A 24,113-nucleotide genomic window follows, 5' to 3' on the forward strand; every position below is an offset into this window, starting at 1 on the left:
GCTTGCCTTAGGACACCAGCATTACGCTTCGACAGGTGTACCGCCCCAGTCAAACTCCCCACCTGCCGCTGTCCCCGGAGCGGGTCGCGATGATCCCGAGGGTCTCTTCCAACTGAAATGACTGTATGATTCCATGACTGCACGATTCTATAACAAGCAGAACCCACACGGGCTCCACAGACTAAATCCCACTCAGACCCCTTCTCCCAGCGCCTGCTTGGAAACTAATTGCGCCCCGCCCTGAGGCGAGACGCTGCCTAACGGCCGCCGCTAACGGCCGCAACCGCCTCTCGGCGCGGAGAAGCCCCGCCCCTGGCCCCGCCACGCGCGCGCAGCTCCCTCCCGGGTAGCGGCGGCGTGCGGCCATGTCGGGGGACGGTGAGGAGGATCTGGCGGCCTTCGTGGCCTTGCACGGGGCCGCGCTCCGCGCTTCGGGGGTCCCAGGGCGCTACTGGGAGAGCCTGTGCCGCAAACTGCGTGGCGAGGTGAGAGGCTGCGGGCTGTTGCGGGGGGGAGTGGGAACAGCGCTGAGAGAAGCCCCTCCAACCGGGGGCGAGGGGCCCCGCACGGTGTTTCCCTCAGCGAGGAGACGGTGGGGCGGGGGGTCCACTCTCCTCGCTTCCCCAGCTGGGTGTGAAGCAGCCCCCGCCCGCGGTGGTGAGGGGAGCGTGGGGTGCAGGCTCTCCTCACGGAAGCCGCGGTGGGGAGCGGGTCCCCCTCTCCCAGCCGGGTGAAGAAGAGAGCGAAGAGGTTGTTCTGTGGAGGAGTGTGGGGAAAGCTTCGTGCTGGCTGTGTGGCCGAGGCTGCAGCTTGGAGCTGTAAAAGAGATGAGGTGTGTTGTGCATATCTCATTTCATCTTATTGTTGTCAGCGTGAGGCTTGAAAGCGTTTGGGCATCCTGGTAGCTGGAGATCCAGTACTAGGGAGAGGTGATGAGTACGTCCCAAAGCCTTCAGACCTTTTTGCCAGAAGAGGAGTTTAGAAAAGCAGCAGTGGTAGTAGTAAAGTCAGGACGTTGTTATATGCTAATGCATTATGTTTCGCGTTGGCTTTTATCTGGTATTTTTTTGCTCAGCTCTCTTTGCTTCCGTGCTGGTCTACCCTGTGCTCAATCATTTATAACTGTGCAGAGCTAACTCAGCTCGTCTTGCGTATTCCCAAGTTACCTCTCTAAGGCTGTTTTCTGGAGTGCTTTTGGCAAGTTGGTTTATTCATTTAGTCCTGATCTGAGTAAAAGCCATTCAGCTCTTGCAGAGAATGGGGATGTTGGTAGGAGAATGTTCTGGCAATGGTTAAAACAATAACAATGCAAGGGCTGCTTTGTAGAGCATGTCAGACCAGTGGTGCTGTGTGACTTTTTATCAGCCCAAATTGTGGGCAAGTTTTAAGCCTTTGTAAAATAACCACTCAGATCTAATGACATAAATTTAGGGACATTGCCCTTTGTGGGCCTTTATGAGTTCCTCTGTTGTAGCTGTGGCCAGGTGGCATTCAGACCATACCTTGCAGGGGCTGGGTGTGTTTCAGCTGAAGCTGACACCAGGAGTCTCTGGACCTGGCCCTGAACTGAAGGAAGTGTGAGGCACAGGCACACTCTAGGATAGAGAATCAATCCCTTTTCACCTGTGTTTTTAGCAACCACCTGGTTGCTTCCTGGAGATTTGTGATGAGAGATGGAAGAGTAACAAAGTTAAAGGAGTAATTTTGGATAAAGAGCTCTTAAAGTCAGAAGCTGAAATGAGAAATTTTGTTTTGCGTGTAGGCAGCAAGCCTCAGTGGCAAGGAAAGTGGTCTTGGATTTGTTGGAGTGAAGGAACAAGGAACTGAGGCAGGAAACAGACACAACTCCAAATTAGTTGTCTGGAGACTTGAGAGCTCTCTGGGGAGTCTGGAGGAGTCTACCTAGAGAGTTAAATAAGAATGAGGTGAACTTTCAGTCCTAGGGAGAGAGAGATCGATCTGATGGGAACCTCAGGGAGTGGAAGAAAAAGGAGCTAGTGATGGGGTGCAGGTGGGCATGATGAGCAGTGGAGGAACAAGTGAGATAGAATGAGAAGTTTCAACAGGAGGTATAGGACAGTGAGGAGGGAGGGGGATTGTAGTTTAACACACATGTACAAGTAAACTAATTTCTAATTACTTGAACAGTTTTCCCCATCTCAGCTTCAAAGCTGGGACAGGAGGGAAGCGTATAAAGTCATATAATCTGAGTGTTCATAGCACATATAGTCACGAAAGGTCTGAATATCTTCCTGCTGCTTTATAGCTGTTGCGTGTCTGGTACTGCAAATAACAGGAATACATGTGTATTACAGAGAAAATGAATCTACATTAACTCAACCATATGCCCAGTCACAAACTTCCTGTTGTATTATACCTCTCTCAACAAGCATACATGCAAGTGACTTGGAGCAAGCGAATATCTACCGTTTTGCTGAAATAGGAAGGTGCAGAAGGGATGTACTGGAATGGTATGAAATAGAAGGCAGTATAAACCTGGCAAGGCAACCCAAAGCTGCAAGCTGTTGCATCGCCATACGCCAGTATTGTGAAACTAGAGGTAGCTATCAAACTTTAGAATTCTCCTGTGACGTTACACATGCATCAGATTTATGTCCTGTGGCTGAAATCCTTGCATGTTACTAGCTTTAAGGGGTGTGAAATGTAGAAGGTAAGAGAACAGAGTGAAGAGACCCGTAATCCTGATCCTTTTGCAGAGGCTGGGGTGGAGAAAGACACGATGAAGAAAGCATATGCCCCAAGGTGTCAGGCTGCTCCTCCCGTTTCATTTTGCTTGCAGTGGTGGCTGACCATCTTGTTTTGTACTAAATGTTCCAGTACATGTAGAGAGAAAGATTTAATTATTTCAGTGTGCTTAGGAGGACTAACTAGGCTGCTGATGGTACTTGTCTCTACTGTTGCAGCTTCTGAGTTTTATCTAGAAGGAAAGGCAAAAGGATATGGAGAAGACTGGGATGTCCAGGGGAAATTAGCTCATGATGGGGCAGAGACAGAACTGCTATACCTTACTTAGAACTGGACCGTGTGGAGTGGCTGGAGGAGCAGCAGTGAAGAAAGAAAAAGACATGAAAGGTTGAAAATGTTTTGGGGGTTTAGGTAATAAAGAGAATTGGAAGGGAAAAATACATTCAGTGCAACAAGGAACATAGTATGTTCCTTTGTTTCATGTGTGAAGGTGGGAGGAATTTTTCATTTGTCCTAACCTGTTGCGAAGATTAAAACTTTCTAGCATTGAACTTGGAACATTTGCATCCATAATAAAGATAAAAATCTCTCTTGCATCACTACCTCTAGAACCCAACCCAGGCAGCTGTTTTCCAACACACACACATGATTCAAAATACAGATGGAATATACCCTCCCTCTTGTGTATACCTTAAAGCCTGCCAGAGAAGTGAAGGGGCTTTTGTTTGTTTTCGTTTGGTTTGGGTTTTTTTACCTTAAGATCTGCTGGAGTGGGTTTCCTTCATGTTATCATTAATTGGATTGCTCATTTAAAACATGGTGTATCTGCTAGATACACCTGCATTTACTTATTTTGCGTTTAGCGTTCATTGTTGGGAAGCAAACTTTTCTGTGTTTCTGGGAGAAACTTGGTAAAAAAAAGCATATGTATTAATTTACTATAAACCCTAAAATTGTATTTCTGATACAGTGGTTGTTTCTTATGTTACTGAAGAAAAAGTGTATAGTCTGTTTACAAACCTGGTAAATATAGTGCCTGCATCTATGTTGTTTGGTTTTTTTCTTTCTTCCCAGCCATATGCTAAGTTATGTCACAGGCTTCTGTGTGTTGAAGCAAGATTTTTGTGGCCCTGAGATATCACTGACAAAGGACTGCTTAGAGTTTCATCCCAGTTAGAAATGGAGGCTTTGGATTCATTACTAGGAGGAATGCAGCATGTTCAATACTTACCAGGCTTCCTTTTCCAGAGCAGGCTGTTGCTCAGAGAATACCTGTGGCCTTCCAAGCAGTTTGCAGACGTGCCTGCTTTATCACGTTCTCTGGTTCATTAGGTTTGTTAGGCTGGAACTGCACCTGCATATGAAGAGGAAGTGATTTTGCCCAGGCATGTTTTGCTTGCAAATAGTTGTGACACCGTGTTGCTATCCCTTTGCTGTCTTCTAGAGATTATTACTTACTCTGGTGGAGTACTTCATGTGAGTTGTCCCTGTTCTGCTTCAAGCAAAAAGTTATACTTTTCAGTTTGGTGGCATGATCTTATCCAACTGTTTTTTGCTTAAGATTCCTTTAATGGAGTTGCTGCACTGGTAGGTTCACAGTGTGACAGGCTCTCTCAAAGGGAGGAGGGAAGAGAGGAGGGACAGCAGTGTTGTCCACACTGCCAACCAGGCACTTCTGCAGAACTGGTCAGTTCATTACTGAACTGTTTGCATTATCAAATATGATTTTAAAAAACGAAAACACACCACATCAATGAAAACCTCACAAAAAGTCACTGATTAAGATGGTCTGGAGCTGCTGCTCTGAGAAGCATGAATTGCTTCAGATGAGGAATATAGCGAATTCTATTTTTTTTAAGGTTATAAGTTCTCTAGGACGTTTTGTGGGGTTTTTTTAAATCATAATTCTACTGAAAAGATATTGAAAGTGGAGATTTTTTGCTAAATGCAAGAAAATCTACAGTGTCATGCAACCGATGCTCTATTGGAGGGAGAGATCAAAATTTTGGCTTAGACGATTTGGAGCCCCTTAACTTCTAAGTCTTGAGTTGACCTTTAATAAAATATAAAGCCTTATCTGTAGAAGAACGTGATATTAACATTTGCCATGGGTGTTTGGTGAGTGGGTGGAGCATGTGCTGAGTGACAACTAATCTCCACATCAGCAGCTGAATCACCTCATGTCCTCACTTTCACAAACTCATTAAGACAGAATGTCAAGTATAGACAGCATACAAAGTGCCAGACTGTAGCAAGTGTCAAGTGAACTCCAGTGAATCTCACTTGCTGTTTTAACGTTCTAATGACTGCCAGTCACTTAGCTGCTGCTGCTTCTATCTAGTGAGCTTGATGAGGACAGCTCTCAATCCAGCAACAGGAGCAGCCAAGTGTCGCTTCAGGGAGGAGTAGAATGTGTGTATGCCGTGGTGCGCTTCTTTGCCGTCTGCTATGGGCCAAGATGAGCACTTGTCTGGTGAGCCATATCGAGGAGCTGACCTGATAAAAATGAATTGTGAGCACCACTTATGACCACACAGGAAGGACTCTTCCTTTTGCTGGAACCTGCCTGCAGTTATATGGATGACTATGAATTTTAAAGGCAACTGAGCAGAGACTTAAGAAATGTTGGTGGCTACTGTTATAACAGCAAGAGGTTGTGATATTGCTTACTATTGAGTAATATTATCCTCTTCTAGCAAAACTGTCAAACTAGAGATAAATCAGAGCTGCTAGCGATTTGGATGCCTGCTGAACTGTAAGATATTAAGTCAGTTTCTGATTTTTTTTTTTTAATAGATATATTTTTAATCTCTAGTGAGTCTGTTTGCAAAGGAATTTTCTCTATCCTAAAAAAAAATATATATATGTGAAGTTAGCAAACATATTGTTGGCATCTTCTTTTTCCATTCCCCAGCCCAAAGGAAAATACTATCCTCTGCTCTTCAGAAGGGAATTTCAGGGACTTCTTCACTTGGATCTGGTTTATGATACCATGCTGTGGCTTAAGATCTGAAGTAGGTGTATTTCCCTGCTGCCTTCCTCCCTCGCTAGCTGTCTTTAGGCAGCTATCTGCTTTGCCTAGGTGGCCTTGCTTTACAAATATGGAGACGATTTCCTTATCCTCCTGTTGGGGCTTAGCAGAAATATTTATCCAGAAGGAACTGTCACTTGAACAAATAAGAGCTTGTCACTGGGATTTTGCAGCTAATAAGTTGCCAATGTCTAGAAGTAAGACTTCTAATAATGTGGTGTCAGATGCTGGGTGTATCTTGGCATGTTAAACCATTGACTCTAGAGGTCACACTTCTAAGTTGTTCTCCCTCCCTGTTGCTTTCTAGTGAGACTAGATTGAGACAAATTATTTGTCTGCTCCTACCTGGTTTGTTATGTGGTGTGTGAATGACTTGGTAAAATAACTCCTTTTGAAACCATTTGAAAACACGTCTGAGACTTCACACGTTTTTTTTCTTCTTAAAAGCATGTTTACTGCAAAATCACAAAAGTTGTCCGTAGCATCTTGGTTCTGCAAAAGATATGCAAGCCTACAATTTGACAAGATTTTGGCAGAATGGAAACTTGTGTAGTGGCTTGCTTAATTTATGTAGGTTCTAGATCAAGATGTTATGTTCATAGTAGGCAAGAATGCAAACAAACCACTTTCAGCATATTGGTAGAGGTAAGTGTACACACCTTAACTTGGAGCAGTTTAAGGAATTTCTCAGTTTATCCAAAAGTGAGTGAGCACAGATGTTTCCTTGTGTAGGTAAAGAAACGGGTGAAATATGCTGAGATTTCTTAACCGTTTCAGAACGTGAGTGGTAAAAGCTCTTTTTGTTCAGAGGCCTTAATTGTATTTTAGTATGGTTCTGGAGCCTGGGTGATGTCTGGTTAATACCTGGTTTTGCAGATCTTAAATTGTTGATTTTAACAAAGTTGAGCAAAAATTATGTTTTCAGCTTCTAGAGTTATTTATGAGGAGTTAAACTCATAGACAATCATCAGTAGACCGATTGGTACCGAAGAAACCAGCAAAGTTTCCTGCCAATATTAACTAAAGAAACTTCATAAACAGCTCTGTTAAAATGTAAAAGAATAAATACTGTTGTTCGTGTATCTGTTAAGTTGAAAGTGCCAGTTTTTATCAGATTGTGGGCCAAAATTGTCTACAGATGCCTTTTGGTGTTGTGTTATGCATATCAGGGTATTCCCTCAAACAACTGCTTGATATTCTGTGCACTTTCAATCTCAGGTGTTTGATGCTGGGGACTACTTTGGTATCATGCAAGTAGAAGAGGTGGATGAGGATGAAGAAGGTGATGAAGAAATGGAAGAAGAATTTAAAAAGAAACCAAATCCTGGAAATGAACCTTGTTTCAAAGTTATTGTAACAAACGAGAACGGGCTTCAAGCCTCCAATCCCAATAGGTGAGTAGTGATTTTGGAACTAATGTCCAGTCTTTGAGTAGTCTTAAACCCTAAAATGATACAGACAGTTTGCTTTAAAACTTGTTTGATCCTATTCAGAAATCATCTTTTCTGCTGTAAGATATATCTGTCTGAGTGAAAGGTGCATGCTATGAGGCACATCTTTCAAAGGGTGCTAGGAGTGCAAGTATCTTAACATTGTTCTTTTTAAAATCATGCAGGAAGATGCTTAGAAATCAGTTTCAGTAAATTGAGGAAGAAAAGAAGGAAAAGGCAGGCTTGAAATCTGCAGCAAGAAAACAAAAACAACTGTATCTGTAAGACTCTCTGCCTTTGGGGATGGAAATGACTGAAGAAATTACAGTGACTTTCACAAATCTCAGGCTAAGGGAGATACTAAGCAGCTTCAGAGTGATTATCCGTGGAATATTAAACTTCCTCCACTTGGCTAAAATATAATTAAAGAGTGCGATCGTGTGATTGCATGCTGTGCATGCATATATAGTTGAATACATTAAGTTGCTATTGGCTTTCTTCAGAATCAGCTTATCTGTTGTGAATATGGCACTACTATGCAGCTATAAAACTAGGAAAAAGTTGCATAAGAAACAAATTAATGTTACAGCACAGCTTTTTGTGGTTTTATTGATTTTAAACATAGAACAGACTATTTGTCATATGTTAATAAATGGCAGTGAGATGAAGTCAGCTCTGCTGGAGATATAAACACAATTTTGCTCAGTTCTGTAAAACTTCTTTTGCCAGAACTTTAATACTTTTTGGGTCTTAGGTAAGCATACAAAGCTTAACAATCTAAATTTGGCCTTCATGAGTAAAAACAAAATAGAGCACAGGTATCTGCCTTCACATGCCTGCTTTAACCTAAGTCATTGCCTTTCTAAATCTGAGAACATACTTTTAAGTTCAGAACAGCTCCAGTGATAATCCTGGAGCTTCTTTGCAGCATCTAGATGTGTGGGAATGTAGGAGCAGAACACCAGCATACCTGTTTGCTAATGCATTTCCAAAGAGCTTGACCTTAGCATTCTTTGGAGTCTTTAATTTTAATATTAAATGAGATTTCTTCTGTATGTGGAATCTGAGATACAATAATTTTTTAAGGCTACTCAGTGTATTGTAGCTAATGTTTTTAACTTGCTGAAATATTGATTGTGGTAGGGTTGTTTGTTCGTTGTTTTGTTGGGCTTTTTTAGCAAGTAGAATTCAGTTTCCTCTCTGACTTGATTCAGTAAGAAGATATATCCAAAACGTGGACAACCCTTTTGTTTGAATAACTGTGTTTTTTATAAAAATCATTTAGCCTAAACAAGGGTTAAACTTGTCCAGGAAAGCTGTGCCAGTTGTGTGTGATTTTGTTTTGGGTTAGATTGGTAATTCTTGTAAAACAATGCACTTTTTTTTCTAAAAAAAAAAAACTGAGGGGTTGGGAGAGGAGAATAACACCACACCCCAAAAATCCTAAGGAGAAACAATCAAAAAAACACTGATTTTTTTTTAATTGTGAATGATACAAGCTTTTGATGATTAGATCTCTCCACCAGGTTTTACAGATGATGGTAGATGTCACAGAGCTCATGGCTAACAAGATCCTCAAATAGTTTTGCAAAATAATGTGTTGTTTTGCTTCTTCAGGCAAAAATATCAAGTTAATGTTGTAGAGTTAATAGTGATTTAAAAGGGAAGAAACTCCTGAGTTCCTGGCCTTTAAAGTGAACTGGGCTTACAAACTGAGTGCCCTGTTCTGTGTTTGCTCCTCATTTTCATGGAAATACTAACTAACACACAATAAGCTTTCTCAAACCAAAACAGACTGTTACTGCTGAGAAGTTGTTCCTAGCCTGTCAGAGTGTGTACTCTGGGAGTGACTTTGGACTAAGAGAAGAAGAAATGTAGCTTTTCGTCACAGGATATTTGGCTATATATGTGTAAAAATATACCGTTGTAATGTTGCTAAAATTCTCTTTAAGCATTTTCCTCATCGACCATGCCTGGACATACCGTGTTGAACACGCCCGCCAGCAACTGCTTCACGTACCTGGTTTATTGCACAGAATGGCCAATCTCATGGGAATCGACTTTCATGGAGAGATCCCAGATGAGGGCAGTATTGAGCAAGTGTTGCGGGAAATGTGGAAATACAATCAAACCTACCAGCTTTCTCAAGGGGTATGTCTCTAAAGCCTAATTAGGATGCTAAAAAGTTCTGTGCAATCCTGAGTGAAGAAGACATTCCAATACATGGCTATTAACAAAAGATACATTTTCAATACAAATTATATCCTTTACAGACATTTCAGAATAAACTTCTGCTTGGAAGGAGAGCAAAATGCCATGTAGGGCTAAAATGGAGAACGGCTTGCTACCAGCTTTCTGATGGGAACTTTGAGGGGGTTTCTGTAGAGAGGGGAAGCTGCAAAAGCAGCAGATACTGCAAAAGAAGGGGGCTGGAATGGAGAGATCTGCCTGTATCTTCTGTGAGGGTTTCCTACTCAAGCTTTCTCATAGTGAAGGAGAGAATCTGTCATGAATCAACTGTCTCACCTGGGAAAATATATACATACCAGGGATATATTGATACTGTCAAATCACTTCCTGGTTTGTATTGGGCAACTAATTGTACTGTGTACATATTAGCTCACCCTCAGGTAAGAAACAACTAGTTTCAAAGTAGAGCCTTAGTGTTTCTGAACATAGCTTACTCCAAGGGCCACTGCTTTTAGGTTGTGTGGATAAGACTGTACAAGGTTTGGTCCCTCTGCCCTACACAGTCCTTCAGCACTCTACTAGCAGGTCTTCAGCCTTCGAACACTCTCAAGTGCATACATGCCATTTCTGAGAGAATACAACCCTCAGAGTTCAGTTAAAATCTTTTTGTAGGGACTGCAGTGTACTCCCTATGTTATTGTGATGCTTTTTCCTCTTTTTTTCCCCCTTTTTTTTCTCTCTCTATTTCCTCATCTGTAAAAGGGCAAGAGTAGTGCTAGCAATTAGTTGAAGTTTTACTCATTCATTCAGGATTCTATCATGACATGTTGCAGAGGAAGGCATGTTGCAGGCTCAGCATTCTTACAGCCAGTTGTTGTTGCAGGGGGGAAGTTCTGCTCTCATTCCTTATTAAGCTGTGAACTTTCAACGCAACCTTGTAGTGAACTTGTTCTGATAGATGCAGGAAAACTAACGAAGACCAAACAAGCCTTCTGCTGGTTTAGCTCCCTGAACTGGCTAGTTTGGTAGAAGGGAAGTGGGTCTTTTAAGCAATAGCACTAGCATAAGAAAGAGGATGGGCCTGTGCAGTTGAGATGGGAACAGGCTGTTCCCAGCAGTGGCTGGATGCTAGGCAGGCTTAGCCTCAGAGTTGTAGGGATGAGAGTGTTACTCTGTACTTAGCACCTGCTTGCAATCTTGGCTGGTGCAGGAAATAGAGAAATGATGTAGGGGGTACTGCCAGTGCCTTCTGTTTTGTGGTGCTTTTCCAGCGATTGATATGTGCAGGATATCTCACTCTCTTTAATTGTACAGACTGCCGAGGAGAAGGTTCCTGTCTGGTACATTATGGATGAATTTGGATCACGCATTCAGCATTCAGATCAGCCTAGCTTTGCAACAGCACCTCTGTTTTATATGCCTCAACAAATTGCTTATACTGTTCTCTGGCCTTTGAGAGACCTTGAAACTGGTGGTAAGTATGTGTCTGTAAAGTTGTAGAGTTAGTTTGGGGTTTTTTTATACCCATAACAGAAGGTGCACCATATTCTTACAAATTGCTGAACATTTCTCAACAGACAGGTATTTGAAGACCAAAATGACTACATATTTGCAGTGCCATAATTTATGTGAGATAGAGGCCCTCATCTGTCAAAACATGTTGTTAATGTTTTTTTGATGGAGAACTTCAATCTTGCATCACTGTCGTAGTGAAACTAGTGCTTCGGTTATCTGAGAGGTTTTTTAAAAAAATCCTTACAAGTCTGTGTTTGCAGTTTTGAGTAACAAAGTCAAGTACTTGAAGTTGGGAAATACCAGGCCAGCCATTTACTCCTTTAATCCTGGTTTGGGGGCTAACTTATGCCTCTGTCATGCAGAGGAGACAAGTGCCCAGCTGCCTGACTAAAGTGACATAAATCAGATGGTTTGGGGCTATTTTTTCCATCCTAAATGATATCCTTTTTAACTTAGTTCTGTAACTATCTCTAAATTTGCATTTATTTAAAAAGGTGTGGTATTATTAACTGTTCAGCTGTCATTGGTGTGATGTGGCATGAGGAAGGTTTTCAGTAGACAATGAAAGGCAGTTCCTAGAAGGTTCTCCTTGTTTTGCTACAGATGAAGTGACTCGTGATTATGCACATGGGGAGACAGATCGCTTGATCAGGAAGTGTGTTTTGTTACCGTGGGTACCTAATGAAGTGTTGGATGTCAGCTGTTTTACGCCAGAGCCATCAGATGAGCATTACCAGGTATAATTTTAACAAATCTCTTATTTTATCTCCTTTTAAAGAGAGGTGATGTGTAAAAACATTGCAAGAATTCCAGTTTTGTTCCTTTTTAGGCTTAAAAGAAAGCATTTTGAGATAAGAAATGGCTTACACATAATATTTAACCATTTAAAAACTGAAGCAACACAAAATATTTCTAATACATTACTGCAGTATTGTATAACTCATTTTATAAGCATGCTACAAAGTACTTCATGTGAGGTACCCACCTTCCAGTTAGATATTTGAGACCTTGTCTGATAGGATTACTAATTGGAATTATGATTGTAGCACTTTTGGTCAGTCTTGCATTAGAGAAAGATTTATTTTAGTATTCTAGGAGTGGTTATATTTTTCAACCTGACCACTCATTTAATGTCATGGTTTAGAACCATTAAGTGTTAGAGCAGAGGTGTCTTTAATTTGATGGCACTGTTATAAAGTACTAATCTGTTTTGTTTTGAGCTCTGCATTCTGCTAAAGGTTTGTGGTATTTTAAGGATGTGAAATTATTTTCATTTATAATCTCCTTTTCATGAACCAGATCTACATGAGGTTCTTTTTTTATTTATTTATTAAAAAAAAAAAGGAACCTGACACCTCTGAGGACACTGTACTGGCCACTAACAGCATTCAAAGTGTGGGTTCTAAAGATTAATCTATACCCCAGCTATACATTTCTTATGATAGAGGATAGGCAAAAAGTGCTGGATCCAGCTTGTTATTAACAATATATACTCAGAAATGAAGTTTCTGCCAAAGAAAGGTATACATTCAAAATAGTTAGGCTGTCTTGTAACCCAAGTCAGATTGGTTGATGGGGATTTTGCGTTTTTGGAAGAGGGATAGATATATTTTGCATTTATAGATGAGGAACAGTAATGCACTGAAGCTCATGTCTTACAGGTGTTCTCTTGGCAAAAGTGCCTGGATCTCAGATAAGGCAATTTTTTTGCATGGGTTTTAATTCTCTTTTGGGATGGTCAGGTCAAGTTGAAGAGCTGCATATGGCAAATGGGCAAACAGTGTCCTCCTTTACTACCCTACCTTAAAAACATCTCAAAACATCCTTTTTTTCTTTACTGTGTCTCTGCCACTCAGCTGTTGAGAAGATATGACAGCAACACATTGATGCTAGAACCAACAAACAGAGCTATGTTTAATCTGCAGCTAAACATTCTAGGGTAAAAGTCTTAACTGGTGACAGACCAGTGAAGAATAGCTTAGGGCATAGCACATCCTTAAGCACCAAAACTGAGATGGCTAGGGAGACATGCAGTGTTGCTGATACTTCCAATTCCCCTATTTTCACATAAGCAGGACTGCATGTGCAAAAAAGTGCAGAAAACTTCTGCAGCATTAATGTGTGAGCCAGCAGTTCTGCAGGGAAATAAAATTGTGTGAAAATATTTCTAAATGTAAATGTAATTTAAAAATAATTTGCTGCTATCACTGTACAATTTCTGCAACTGCTTTAATACTATGTGCAAATAATAATTTGTTGTTAAATGAGCTGTGTTGTTGGTTTAAGGATATTGTATTTCTTATTGTAATTTTATTTTAAATAAACCCAAAGGCTTCAATGTTCTATTTAAAAAAATCACAGAGTTGTTACAGCAACATTGCAACTTGACTTTTACCTTTTTTTTCTTCTGTTACCTAATTCTGGTCTCCAATACAGACCACAAAGGCTGTAACTTAAGTGGTGCTAGGGGTAGTGATGGGGCAATGATTGCAGAAACCAGTGTCGGAGGAGGCAGCTTCTAATGAAGTGTCTGGGATGAAAGAAGTATCTCCTGGAGGGACTGAAGTAGTTGCTGTTCTGCAACAGCTCCCTGTGTTCAAGTTCACAGTATCACAGTATGTTTGGAATTGGAAGGGACCTCAAAAGATCATCTAGTCCAATCCCCCTGCTGGAGCAGGAACGCCTAAGTGAGATTACAGTATCACAGGATGTTTGGGATTGGAAGGGACCTCAAAAGATCATCTAGTCCAATCCCCCTGCTGGAGCAGGAACGCCTAGATGAGGTCGCACAGGAACATGTCCAGGCGGGTTTTTAATGTCTCCAGCGAAGGAGACTCCACAACCTCCCTGGGCAGCCTGTTCCAGTGCTCTGGCACCCTCACTGAGAAGAAGTTTCTTCTCAAATTTAAGTGGAACCTCTTGTGTTCCAGCTTGATCCCATTACCCCTTGTTCTATCATTGTTTGGCACCGAGAAGAGCCTGGCTCCATCCTCATGGCACTCACCCTTTATATATTTATAAACAATAATAAGGTCACTCCTCAGTCTCCTCTTCTCCAAAGTAAAGAGACCCAGCTCCCTCAGCCTTTCTTCATAAGGGAGGTGCTCCACTCCCTTAATCATTTTCGTTGCCCTACGCTGGACCCTCTCCAGCAGTTCCCTGTCCTTCTTGAACTGAGGGGCCCGGAACTGGACACAATATTCCAGATGTGGTCTCACCAGGGTGGAGTAGAGGGGAAGGAGAACCTCTCTCAATCTACTAACCACCCCCTTCTAATACACCCCAGGATGCCATTGGCCTTCCTGGCCACAAGGGCACAGTGCTGGCTCATGGTCATCCTGTTGTCCACCAGGACCCCCAGGTCCCTTTCCCCTACACTGCTCTCTAATATGTAATTTCCCAACCTATACTGGAACCTGGGGTTGTTCCTGCCCAGATGCAGGACTCTACACTTGCCCTTGTTAAATTTCTTTAGGTTATTCCCCGCCCAACTCTCCAGCCTGTCCAGGTCTCGCTGGATGGCAGCACAGCCTTCTGGCGTGTCAGCCACTCCTCCCAGCTTAGTGTCATCAGCAAACTTGCTGATAGTACACTCAATTCCCTTGTCCAAATCGTTAATGAATATATTGAATAATATTGGCCCCAGTACTGACCCCTGAGGCACTCCACTAGATACTGGCCTCCAACTAGACTCTGCACCATTGACTACCACTCTCTGGCTTCTCTCCTTAAGCTAGTTTGTAACCCACCTCACTACTCTCTTGTCTAGACCACACCTCCTCAACTTAGCTGTGAGGATGCTGTGGGAGACTGTGTCAAAGGCTTTACTGAAGTCAAGGTAGACCACATCCACCACTCTGCCATCATCCATCCACCTTGTTACATTCTCATAAAAGGCTATGAGGTTGGTCAAGCATGACCTACCCTTGGTAAAGCCATGCTGACTGCCCCTAATAACCCTCTTATCCTTGATATGCCTTGAGATGGCACCAAGGATAAGCTGTTCCGTTACTTTGCCAGGGACAGAGGTGAGGCTGACCGGTCTATAATTACCCGGGTCCTCCTTCTTGCCCTTTTTGAAGACTGGAGTGACATTTGCTTTCCTCCAATCCTTGGGCACCTCTCCCATTTCCCAAGACTTGGCAAAGATGATGGAGAGCAGAGTGGTCCAGCAATGACTTCAGCCAGCTCCCTCAGCACCCACAGATGCATCCCATCTGGACGCATGGATTTATGGACATCCAGACGATTTAATTGCTCCCTAACCCAGTCCTCATCGACTAAAGCAAATTCCTCCATTGACCTGGCTTCATCTGGGGTCTCAGGGGTACACAGGGCTCCCCAGGACAGCCTCCAGCAGAGTAGACAGAGACAAAGAAGGCATTCAGTAATTCTGCCTTCTCTGTATCTTCTGCCACCAGGGCACCCACCCCATTCATCAGGGGGCCTACATTGCCTCTGGTATTAGTTTTATCTGCTATGTATTTGAAAAAGTTCTTTTTGCTGTCCTTGACCCCTCTCACCAGCTGTAATTCTAAGGAGGCCTTGGCTAACCTAGCTGCCTTCCTACATCCTCTAACAGCAGCCTTATATTCCGCCCAAGTGGCCAGCCCCTGCTTCCATGACCTGTAAACTCTCCTCTTCTGCTTGAGCATACCCAACAGATTCCTATTCAACCACACAGGCCTCCTGACTCCCTTCCTTGACTTCCTACGTGTGGTGATGCTCTGATCCTGAGCATGGAAGAAGCAAGTTGCAGAAAAAATAGTAATAAATCCTCTGACACTGTTCTGAGAATTGTAGTTTATCCTCTTAAAAATACAGGCTCCCTTCCTATTTCTTAGATGACTGCAAGAATTATTTTTTATTTGTACTGTCCAGTCTATTTTAGAAGATGATGTCTAAGATCTTTGATTACAATTGTGGTTTTGTTTATGCTTTCCAGTTATATATGATTGTACTCCCTCTAACAGCTTTAAAAGTAAAGAGGTGTGTCTATGGCTGGGCAGACATTTCACCACTGCAGCTTATGAGAACAGCTGGCAACAGCTAGAACTCAGCTGTTGCAGAACAGTGGCTACTTTACTGCTGAAGACTGCAAAAAGCCTTTTGCTCATTTTTACAGGAGCAGAATTAGGTTTCAGCTTCCTATTTTGTTTTTTTTGTTGTTATCTGTAATAAAATATTATGGTTAAATAGTCAATCTTCCATTTTGTTGGAAAGACGGTATCTTTGCCTTTACTGCCTATGATCATCTCTGATTTGATATTTTGTTTAATGCATAGGAGAAACAGGAATTTCTTAGGATGCTTTGGCAGTGCTGATAAGCCCTGGTCTTGAAGCCATATTTCTTGTTCTTTTTTTACTAATAGCCTCTTACCTCTGATTCCCTTCTGCCTCTGCTCTTATACTGATTTTTTTTTCCTGAGCAGCATGTTATACAACATATTGCTCAAAATGCAGCTTTGGTGGAATTCACTTGCATGAAAGACAACAGACCAATGAGACAGGCAAATGGACTGTCATTTTTATGGTGACTACAAATGTACCTGTGCATGTGTATTTAAATACTCACATGGAGATAAGGAGTTGCAGAAAATCATCTGCAAAGGTTTGCAATTTGAGAAAACTTCAGCAGGCTAAATTGCAGCAAGGTCTTGCTACCAAAACCCTTGGATGAACATTGAGTCATACAGAATATTTTACCTGTAAGTTCTCCTTCAAGATTGTTTCTTTTCAATCACTTATTTTATCAGCTTGATTATGCACACTTTAAAAATTCGTTTTGGTCTAAGCTGCTGAATATTGTGGAGTTTGACGTAAGGCTGCCCATTTATTCTGTGTAATGGTAATTTTTTTGTTGATTTTGTTTTGGTTTTTAGGCCATTTTAGCAGAAAACAAGGAGAAACTGCCTATAGCAATAAACCCACCAGTTTATGATAAAGACAAAGTTTTCAAGTAAGTATCTGCTAACAGTGCTTTGTTACCAGGTGTAATAATTGCAGTGTGCTGAGGCTGAACAGCCTTTTCCAGCTTTAAACAACAGAGTCAAGTTGAAGGTGTGTTTGTAGGTTGCCATTTGCTTAAGATTCCGACTTACTGGTTGTTCCTGTTGGGTCCTTCAGAGTAGATGGATTGTCACTTACAGAATTTCTAAAACTAAATTTAGATTTAGTTATTTAAGTGCCACCCTTCTGGGTGAAAGAGAAGTTGCATAATGTCACACTTTTCACTAAGGAATATAACTAAAATGTGTAAGAGAGGCTAACAACTTCTGCATTATAGCATATATGTCCATAGGGGTACATGTGCTTCTCTGCACTGTGTGAATGTAACCGACTGTTTCAAAATTTAGAACCTGGGATGAATTCTTAGTCATCTTGTTTCCAAGTAGAGCTAAGAGTGGGAAGATAGATGTTTAACCTGTATCCTGAAAAGCAGGGGAGCAAGCACGTGTAGTTTGATGTAGCTAAATTATAGGTTCAAATAGGTCTGGTAGCATTAATAGTAACTGCTGCCCTAGGGAGATTTTTTTCTATCCAGCTGTGCTGATTGCTGGCTTGAAAAAAAAAAAGTGGATAAAAGAGCTGAATGTTTCAAAGACACAGTTTCCAGCTTTTTGGGCTTGATCATCTTTCTCTTCAGATATATCGGTCATTATGTAAAGATGCCCAAAAAGCTGTTATGAGATGACAACTCTTGATTGGTCTTGTCAGCTCTGTGCTTTGGGAGTTGATTCTCATAACTGCTTGACTTCAAATGCTTTGAGTAAGTTAAGTAACATGTACTACCTTACTTGCACAGTTCCACTGAATGGTACCTTCTTCGATCCTGGACTTTATAGCATTCCTATTAGGACTTCTGTATAACAAGGGGAAAAAAGAAAATCATTCCGGAAACATGGTTAGCTGGCTTTGTTAGTTCAGTGTGTCATTGATATTGGAATGAAAGGTCCGGAATAGGTTGGCTGATACCACAGTTTTGCAGTGTGGAGGCTCTGTCAACCATCAAACTTAGAATGGGACTTGATGCATTCCTTATCTGTCTGTATTTTTATGTATATATGTGGATGTGTATAATCAGAGTAGACATTGGAATGTGTACCAACTTAGTAAACTAAAAATAAGGGGATATCCTTAATCACCCAGTAGTTGTCACATGCCTGCCCTTATAGTCTGTGTCCTTCAGTGCAGAGGTCTGAATTTTCAAATGTATGTATTATTACTGGATATACTAAAGTACCTAAGGAAATCCGACCAGTAAACTCAGTGATAGGTGTTGGAGTATTGCATATAGAATGGATTGAGTAACTTAAAAACTTGCAATGAGTGAAATGGCCTTATTTTCCCTCTAGACTTAACCTCAGTCAGCGTATTTCAGTGGCCTTCCTGCACTTAGCAAAGGTAGATTGAGCTCCCCTGTTTCTTCTGTGCTACATTTTTGTGTTCTATAAGCAAGTCTTAATACACATAATCCAGAAGGCTCCAGCGTGTGAATTTCCTAGCAAGACTTCAAGATTAAGAAAGCAGGCTTTTCATTGTTAGAGTAGCACCTCTGTGAAATCATGTGTATAGCTGTAAGCTACTAAAAACCAAAGGTGTTTCTAATAGTCTCTGATAACTATATATTCTAGAAGATACCACTGTGTGTTTATAAAGGCAGCTCAGTGTTCTAGTGTGAAATTTTTGAAAGAGAAGTTAGTTTGTTAGGAACTGTGTTTCTTTAATACTTAACTGGTGGAAAAAGAGTACCAGAATCATTCTTTAAGCCTGCTATTTGGGGTGACTGAATGCAGGTTGCTACTTGTGTTTCTGTGTGATTTAGAGCTGATACAGAGCATTTAAGTGGATTAACACTGGGCAGGAATTGATTTTTGGACATGCAAGAGGAGGTGACCCACCTCTAAGATGAATCCCCAATTTGTTTAAAGAACACCTAGCTGTTCATCTGAGAAAAGTAGCTGGTGTCCAGCCAGCAGTGAGAGTTTATTACTAAATGATGTATTTGGAAACATGGAATAACAAGAGTGAAGGGAACCTCTGACTGATTAAATGATGTCTAGGAAATTATGTGGAGTAAGACTTTTTGGGAGTTATTAGATGTTGCCAAGGCTCTCCAGGTGTCCTTCCATGCTGTGTAGGGCCAAATGCCTTGGCCTCAGGCCTTTGTTACAGCAGCATTTTTTGTACAGTTGCCTCTTTCTGGCTGGAGTAAGGGAGTTTGCCACAGGGATTATGTTTTTGCTTGGCCTTAAGCACTGATTAATCCATTTCAATACCTTAGGTTAGAGTTCAGCTCTACTGTTGGCTGGAAGAATTGTGAGAACCATCAATTGATGAAACAGGTCTCAAAGGTGTTTGCTGTAGCTGCAACTGGAGGAGAGGGAAGCCTCACTCTTCTGGCTTCCAAAGATTCCCTGTGGAGTTATTTCCACTAATTTCAGTAAGCCCCTTTTTTTAAATTTCACCTGTAAGTGCATTCCAGGTCTCTGGTAGTTTATATGCAAAGGAGTCCTATCTTTGACTCTTCATAGCTCCAGTGTAACACTGATTTTGAAACAAGGTATCACTTCTGTCCTGGAGAAGGCAACTGTAATCAGGCTGGTTTTGTGGTTAACTCACCAAGTAATTTTACAGCCTTAGCCCAACTCTAACCATGGCCGTACTCCAAATACATAACATTATACAAGTTTTATCCAACCACATGGCTTTTCAGAATGAGTGTACCAGACACTATACTTGCCTGTGTTATTTTTACTGTTTTTTACTGAGCTGGAAACCAGACACTACTGACATAGCCTGGAGTGGAAGCTGGAAGTCCTGAAGGCCAGCATACCAGCACTCTGTCACAACAAAAAGGTGCAAAATGTTGGAAAAATATTTCCATTCTATGCTAAAGGGGCTTTATCACAAGACGGGGAGAAAAACTCTCAAACTCCTATTGCTGTTCCCATTTATTGAGTGGATTTAACAAAGAGTACGTGTCCATTGTGTAGATCAGATGATCCTCTTTCTACTAAGATCTATTAGCTAGGTGTGCAGCTACACAGGATGAGTGACTGTGGGATGAAAACGTGTATTGTAGGGTGTATTTGTAAGGGGCTGATCTGGGACTGTATGAGCAACTTAAATGCTAGTATTTCTTGTGCCGTATTTGTTCTTGTGTGTATTTGTGTGAGGATGTTGGATGCTTTGAGACCTTGATACAGCATTATAAGGCCTCTTATCTTCAGTTCACCACTTTGATTCCCTTTTGCTTCAGCAAGGACTAAAAGTGGCTCCAAACGAGTGGATATTTGGATAACTTTAGTATCAGATGGGTTTGGTGGAACTTTTACTGAGTCCTGCATCAAATTTGGCATCATACTTTCCCCTAGTGTGCATACGTGCAAGAAGAAGCCAAGCCATATATTGCAGAAAGAAATGCTAGTGGGGCTGTACAAACATAATAACTTTGCTCTGTTGCAACAGTGGGGAAAGATTGGCTGACTCTCTTCATCTACAGTGAAGTCAGCTCTCTTAGTCTTGGGCTCCAGCATAAATAGTCTAACCATTGTTGTATGTCACACATGGAGCTATGCAAAACATTTTACATTCTCTTCTTTTTATAGAATATATTTCCCCCTGTGATGGGCTGTTTTTACAGTTCATTGTTTCAGAGAAGTCTGTCTCAGGGGAATATATCTTCCAACTGGTTAGGAGCAGAGGTGAAAGTTACACAACTGATAAGAATAGGTCTGGAGAGGAAGAAGAATATAGTGGTTTCTCATGGAAAAAATTAGCAATCACTTAGTCTGTTTAAGTGTTCCCTTACCATGAGAACTGTTTTCTATGTCAGTCTTGGTTTTTGAGTCATCGTGCTGAATTATGAATTAAGTGACATCACTTTAAGCTGTAAAATCATCAAAATAACCTATATTGCTATCTGCTTATTTTTAGCATATCAGATAGCCAAGGTACTGGTTTTACTTAAAAAGGGAATTTCCAAAGATCTGCAAGATCTTCCCTCATTCTTGGTTATGTTCTGCAATGTGTATCAGGTTTTCAGGTTTTCATTGGGCTAGAGTGGTGAGTTTTTGTTTTTTGGTTTTTTTTTTCAAAAGAGTTGGGAGGGGATTTATATTAAACCTCAAAGGTGTGTGTGCTTCCTGCACAAAGGTAATGTGCTTACTTTCATATGTTTTGATTGTTTGAAAATGTCTATTTGTATAAAGTTCTGAAAATAGTCTCCTGAAGTTACTGAGTTAAACTGACAAGATTTCCTATGAATTTCTTTCTTGTGAATGACAAAATCTTTAGGGCAGCAACAGAGGCTTTTACAAGGTCTGTCTCAGGGACTTTTCGTGTAGAATAGTGAATTCATTTCAGTGCTTCTGTTGAGGACTTAGCCACTGTCTTCTGAATTGCTATTGTTGTGAAAATTGTAGGAGTTAAACTGTCTTTGAGATTTGTGTCTCAAAATGCGATCTTTTTAATCTGCCCCACTTCAATTTAAAACTTTTTTGTGGGTTAAGAAAAGACTGTTGCAGATAGCGTGTATTGGTATTGTAGGAAACCAAGCTTAAAACTTCTTTCTGTTTAAGCAAGAGCTGATCAGTTTCAGAAACCGAACTCACATTTTTCTTCATATGCCTTTTTTTTCCTTCCCTAGGGTTTTCACAGACATTCAGCAAGTCCTCAACAACTTGACACATCCCCGTTTTGTATTCACGGACAACGAGGGAGAAGCAGACATCCTCTATAACTTCTCACACTTCAAAGATTATAGGTTGCAATTCCTCTGATAATGCAAATTCTTTTGTTGCTGTAAAAACTGTGTTTCCCAAAGGCCTCCCTGACCTTCCTCCTTCACCCAACTATGTCTCTGTTTTTTAGGAAGCTAAGTGAGGAAAGACCTGAGGTAATGCTGAATCAGTTCCCTTGTGAGGCCCTCCTGACTGTCAAAGACTGCCTGGCATCCATCTCTAGACGAGCTGGAGGACCAGATGGGCCAAGATGGTTGCCTCGTACTTTTAACCTCCAAACAGAATTGCCTCAGTTCATCAGCTACTTTCAGCAGCGTGACAGAAGGTACCTCGTGTTTCCACTTCCTTACATTTTAAGCTTTCTTCATCCCACTTTCCTCAAAGATCAGTAGCCCACATTTTGGGGTTGGCAGCTGTTACCACCATGGGTTTGTTCTTGCTGTGTTTATGTTCAAGTGAATTTTACCCAGGAAGTGTGAGCTTTTTAGATGTTTTCTTTAACATAAGAGTAGTTAAGCAGTGTATTTTGAAACACAGACGCTTTGCCATGATTTGAATATGGATTTGAAGCTGTTGCTTTTTGTCTAGTCAGGATCTTGCCTCTAATATTTAAGACATACAAAGAATCAAAATGTGTTTGCAATAAATTGTTGGGTTTGTTTCCCAGGGAACCGATAGCAGTTGTTCTTGCACTTAAGCCAGAGCAGAAAATACTTGAAGTACTTGGATTCTGTAGGGTTGTGAAAGTAAAATGAGTTTTAGTGCTAGCCGAAAGCAGTTGTGGAACTTTAAGGTTTTAAATCCAAACTCCTGCTGGTGCAACTGCCTTGGAGTGGATGGAAACGAATATGTTCTTTTGATAAGAGAAAGGGACCATTAGGTACTGCTAGTGGAATAACCTCTTAGGCCTGGCATGGAGTTTTCTGGTTTAAATGTTGCTTCTTTAGTGATGCTTGCTTATGGTGCCACCTGCCAGGCATTTCATTTGGCTGTTCTGCCCTCTATGTAGCCTGTTATTGACTGGCATGGCCAGGAGAGAGCGCTCCTTCAATGTATCCTTAGCGTTTGGGTTATTAATGCCAAGGACTGACATAAATGCAATGTGTATGCAGAGGATGGGAAGCAGAGGCTAGGAAGTTTCAAATAAATAAACAAAACAGACCCTCTTAAGGTAACACAAATAACATCAGCTCTGTTCATGCTGTTTTTCCTGAATCTGAAGAAGTTTCTCAGACTGAGGAAAGGGAGACATCAAGTGTCACTCTGACCTTACTCAGAAAGATGCATTGAAAGACCAGCATGTTCCCTATTTTCCACAAAGATATTTCAAAGAATTTTGCCCTTTGAGGTGACTAGTTATTAGAAAGTGAGAAGATGGTGGTGTGCTTTCAATTTCTTGCAATATGTCGTGTTGAGATATTGTGCGATTTCTTCTCAAACACATATGTTACGGTGTCTTTTAATATAAGTCATTTGGAGGTGTTATTAGGGAATCTACTTAGAAAATTTGACAATACCCTGCCAGAATGTTCTTGGACTCCTGGCAGAATGATTTCTGCACCGTGACCTGTGTGTGTTCATGATGATACTGCTCTGTTGATGGGTGATTTTTCCCATTTTGAAAGAGTTGGATGCAGAAGAAAGAAATAAAGAGTAAGAGCATGCTAGGCCCTAACTGAAAAGATGAGTGAAAACTACCACTGACTTTTCTCCCCTTTACACCTAAGGCTTACTGCTCCCAGCTGTCAGTCCTTAGTCCTTGCACTGTAGTTCACAGCTTTGTATAATAACATGTTTATTCAGGGGAGTACTTAGATCAGTTCAAGGGGATGTTCAGAAAAGTGAATGAGGTGGATACTTACGTGTGTTGGCTTTTCTCTCTTTCTCTCTCTCTCAGAGGAGAAGACAATCACTGGATATGCAAACCATGGAACTTGGCCAGGAGCCTGGATACCCACATCACCAACAGCCTGAACAATATCATCAGGCATAGGGAAAGCACCCCAAAGGTTAGAAAGTGTGGTTTTGAATGTGATTTGAAAAGGAAAGAGCTGAAAAAACTGCTTCATAGAAGGAGGTCTAAAAATTCAAATAAGGAAAATTATTTCCTTCGAACTTCGTATGCATAAGCGTACAGTTTCAGTCAATTCAGAATTGATTTGGATTTAAATTGGTCAGCTCCATTTGCTGAAGTGATAAAATCAAAGAGCCTGGTGTTTTCTTATTTAAAAAATAAAACTACCCCTGACAGTGACAAATACTCCAGTGTAGTGCTGCTTTAATGCTAAATCTCAGACTGGCAGATGCACACACATTAGCTATAGTTAGTGTTGGTCATATATTCTGTAACATTATTCCTTCGGTTCCCTGGTTGATCGTTATTGCTGATCCACAGCTCTGCTCAGTGGCACAAAGTATCATCTTTGCCAGCAATAGATGAATTGTGGAGCTTTTTATAGGGAGTCTGCAGCATGCGGTCATACATCAGAGTGTCAC

The 24,113-nt window shown here is 41.3% G+C and overlaps 1 protein-coding gene across 2 annotated transcripts in view; it reads left to right on the forward strand.

Moving 5' to 3' along the window:
• Positions 1-345: 345 nt before the first annotated feature.
• TTLL12 (tubulin tyrosine ligase like 12) overlaps positions 346-24,113 on the forward strand; it is a 29,709-nt gene continuing 5,941 nt past the window's right edge. For both annotated transcript variants that reach the window (XR_013922922.1, XM_080354813.1), the window contains exons 1-9: positions 346-485; positions 6,956-7,131; positions 9,120-9,318; positions 10,672-10,831; positions 11,476-11,609; positions 16,755-16,831; positions 21,524-21,640; positions 21,748-21,942; positions 23,515-23,626. Coding sequence is in view for 1 of the 2 variants with exons in the window: in XM_080354813.1 (XP_080210939.1) it covers positions 366-485; positions 6,956-7,131; positions 9,120-9,318; positions 10,672-10,831; positions 11,476-11,609; positions 16,755-16,831; positions 21,524-21,640; positions 21,748-21,942; positions 23,515-23,626 (1,290 nt within the window). In the remaining variant the exon portion in view is untranslated. The remainder of the gene's footprint in view (positions 486-6,955; positions 7,132-9,119; positions 9,319-10,671; positions 10,832-11,475; positions 11,610-16,754; positions 16,832-21,523; positions 21,641-21,747; positions 21,943-23,514; positions 23,627-24,113) is intronic.

Source organism: Nesoenas mayeri (assembly GCF_963082525.1).
Source record: "Nesoenas mayeri genome assembly, chromosome: 1".
Taxonomy (NCBI): Eukaryota; Metazoa; Chordata; class Aves; order Columbiformes; family Columbidae; genus Nesoenas; species Nesoenas mayeri.